At 41.2% G+C, this 2668-nt stretch overlaps 1 protein-coding gene across 1 annotated transcript; it reads right to left on the bottom strand.

Moving 5' to 3' along the window:
• Window positions 1-412: 412 nt before the first annotated feature.
• On the bottom strand, window positions 413-862 carry LOC149211072 (uncharacterized). Its single transcript, XM_089399178.1, has one exon. The coding sequence runs from the start codon at window positions 860-862 to the stop codon at window positions 413-415; it is 450 nt and encodes a 149-aa protein (XP_089255304.1).
• Window positions 863-2668: the final 1806 nt, after the last annotated feature.

The following is a 2668-nucleotide window of genomic DNA, read 5'->3' on the forward strand; positions in this document are numbered from 1 at the left end:
CCTCATAGTCTATTCCTTCCTTTTGTGCATATCCTTTTGCGACGAGCCTAGCCTTGTACTTGTCTACGCTGCCATCTGCAACATACATGATCTTGTAGATCCATCTCAAACCCACAACTAATTTGATCTCTAGTCTTGGTACAATTTCCCAGACATCATTTGTCATGATAGAACTATACTCTTCTACCATGGCATCCACCCATACCTGGTGTTGTACAACTTCTCGAAAACTAGAAGGTTCTTCGACCTGAGCTACCAATGCTTGGTACCTGTCAGGTTGTCTATGCTACCTTTTCTCGGCTCTAGGAGCTCCAACGAATTCCTCTATGTCCCTCAAAGTTTGTCGTACTTCTTGGCTAGTTCTTCCACTAGTGGTGGGAGGTTCCATTTGTTCCTCTTCCTGTTGTTGTACCTATTGTGACACTCCTGGCTCCTCTTCTCTTGAGGAGATGCTAGTACTAGTTACCGTGCTTGAACCAAACACTTGTCTTCCTGCCAGATCTGATCCCTGTTGTTGGACCAAAGGAGCATCCTCAACCTGTTCTTCAAACGGCATCTCACGAGATTTCCTGAAGGCTCTATCTTCCATGAACTTTGCATCTTGTCTTACTGCAATCTTCTTACTGCAGGGAATGTAGATTCGATACGCCTTTGAAGTCTCACTATAACCCACGAGATACCCAACGTCAGCAGTCTGCTCTAACTTGCTCCGCTTCTCTTTAGGAATATGGCAATAAGCCACACTTCCAAATATCCTGAGGTGACTTACTTCTAGGTTCTTTCCCGTGAAAACTCCCTCTGGAGTCTTTTTCCTAAAGCCCTGTGAGGAGTCATGTTCTGAATGTGTACAGTCGTGGTACATGCTTCTGCCCATAAAAACTTGGGTAGATTTTGATCATATAACATCGCCTTTGCTGCTCCAACAATAGTTTTGTTCTTCCTTTCTGCGACTCCATTATGTTTTGGACTATAAGGTGTTGTCCATTCTCTTCGAATCGCTTCTTTTGCAAAAAAATTGTGAAGTTTTTATGCGTGTATTCTCCGCCATTGTCTGAGCGCAATATCTTGATCTTCCTTCCTGTCAGGTTTTCCACTAGAGAAACCGATCAAAGACCTCATCCTTGGTTCACTAAAAATGAATCCAAGTTTTCCTGGAATAGTCATCTATGAAGGTGACAAAATACTCAGCACCATTGATGGCCCTTATAGACATTGGACCGCAGATGTCTGAGTGTATTAAGCCCAATACACTCTTAGCTCTATTGTTGCTTCTAGAATACGTTGCTTTGGCGTACTTGCCTAGCACGCAGCCTCTGCATGTATCGTCATGCTTGGTAGTAAGCACTGGAACCCCCGTAACAGTTTCCTTGAGCATCCATAATGCCCCATGATGTACGTGTCCCATCCTCTATGCCACAGCTCATTTAATTCTTTTTCTCCATCGACATTATTGCTTATCAGTGCCATATGAGACTCGAGTTGTAACTTGTATAATCTATTCCTTCGAGTTCCAATATGGGCCCTCTCTTTCCACTTCAGATGCTTGACATATACTCTATTACCAATGAAGTACACATCATATCCCTTATCTTGTAATTGAGAGACAAAAATCAAATTCATTCCCATAGCTGGCACATGCAGTACATTCGTGGCCCGAAGACTATCTCCTGTTGTTGTCTGGAATATAACAGTTCCTTTTCCTACTGGGGTGCATTTAGTCATGTTACCCATTGTGATTTGGAAGTTCATATGTTCCTCGTGATAGCTCGAGAAATAATCTCGTCTCTAGTCAGATGAGTTGAAGCCCCGCTATCAATGTATTAGTCCTCTGCTGATGCAGAACTCGATAAGCAAGCAAATTCCTCTTCTAGCCTGGAAGCTAATTCGGAAATATTTTGATCCCAATTGTTCTTCATGCCCTTTTTCTTTGCTTCCACCTTTACCTGGACCTTGCTCTGATACCATGTGATAATTTGTTGCAATAATTGATTTATTTCTCATACTTTATTTCAATAAGTTATTCACCAATACTTCAGTAAATATCAAAATAAATTAAGTTGCGGTCTTCACAAATTAAGAACTGAAAATTAAAAGGCAATAGAAACATCAGCATATGAACAATCACATTAACACACTTGTTTTTGGACAATTGTCCCTAGAAAAACCCAATGTGGGAAAACTGGTGCAGAGGATCTAAGGGTTTCTATTATTGGCAATAAATATCTGAATACAATTTGGATTCCTTAAAAAAATGGCAATCCACTCAAAGAAGATAACTGAGAATTTTCTCACACTGATCTATGTTTATCCCCAACCCTTCTGCGTCAACCTCCTCCAATTTATGTGTTGTCCCTCTGTGTCAAACTCCTTCAGTTATTGCGTTGTCCCTTCTTGGCCCAACGTTGGCTCTATTATCCTTCTCTGTATATTCACTGGAACTGGAAATCACTTCCTTCCTATACTGCCTTTGATCCTCACTGCTTGTTCACTGGTTCGAATTCCTTAGCAAACTTTGCCCTAGGAAAATCGAACTGACTGATCAACTCTCTATGTGTCTCTAAATGAACCCCAAGCCTCCATCTTATACTTTTCTTGTTAAGACTTCAACGGTCGAGATTAAGTCTCTAATCAACGGCAAAGATTAAAACATGACTTGATCCGTCTTCTA

The sequence above is a fragment of the Pinus tabuliformis genome, chromosome 1_2, assembly GCF_031772625.1.
Source record: "Pinus tabuliformis cultivar Carrire ecotype Pingquan chromosome 1_2, CPIR1, whole genome shotgun sequence".
NCBI lineage: Eukaryota > Viridiplantae > Streptophyta > Pinopsida > Pinales > Pinaceae > Pinus > Pinus tabuliformis.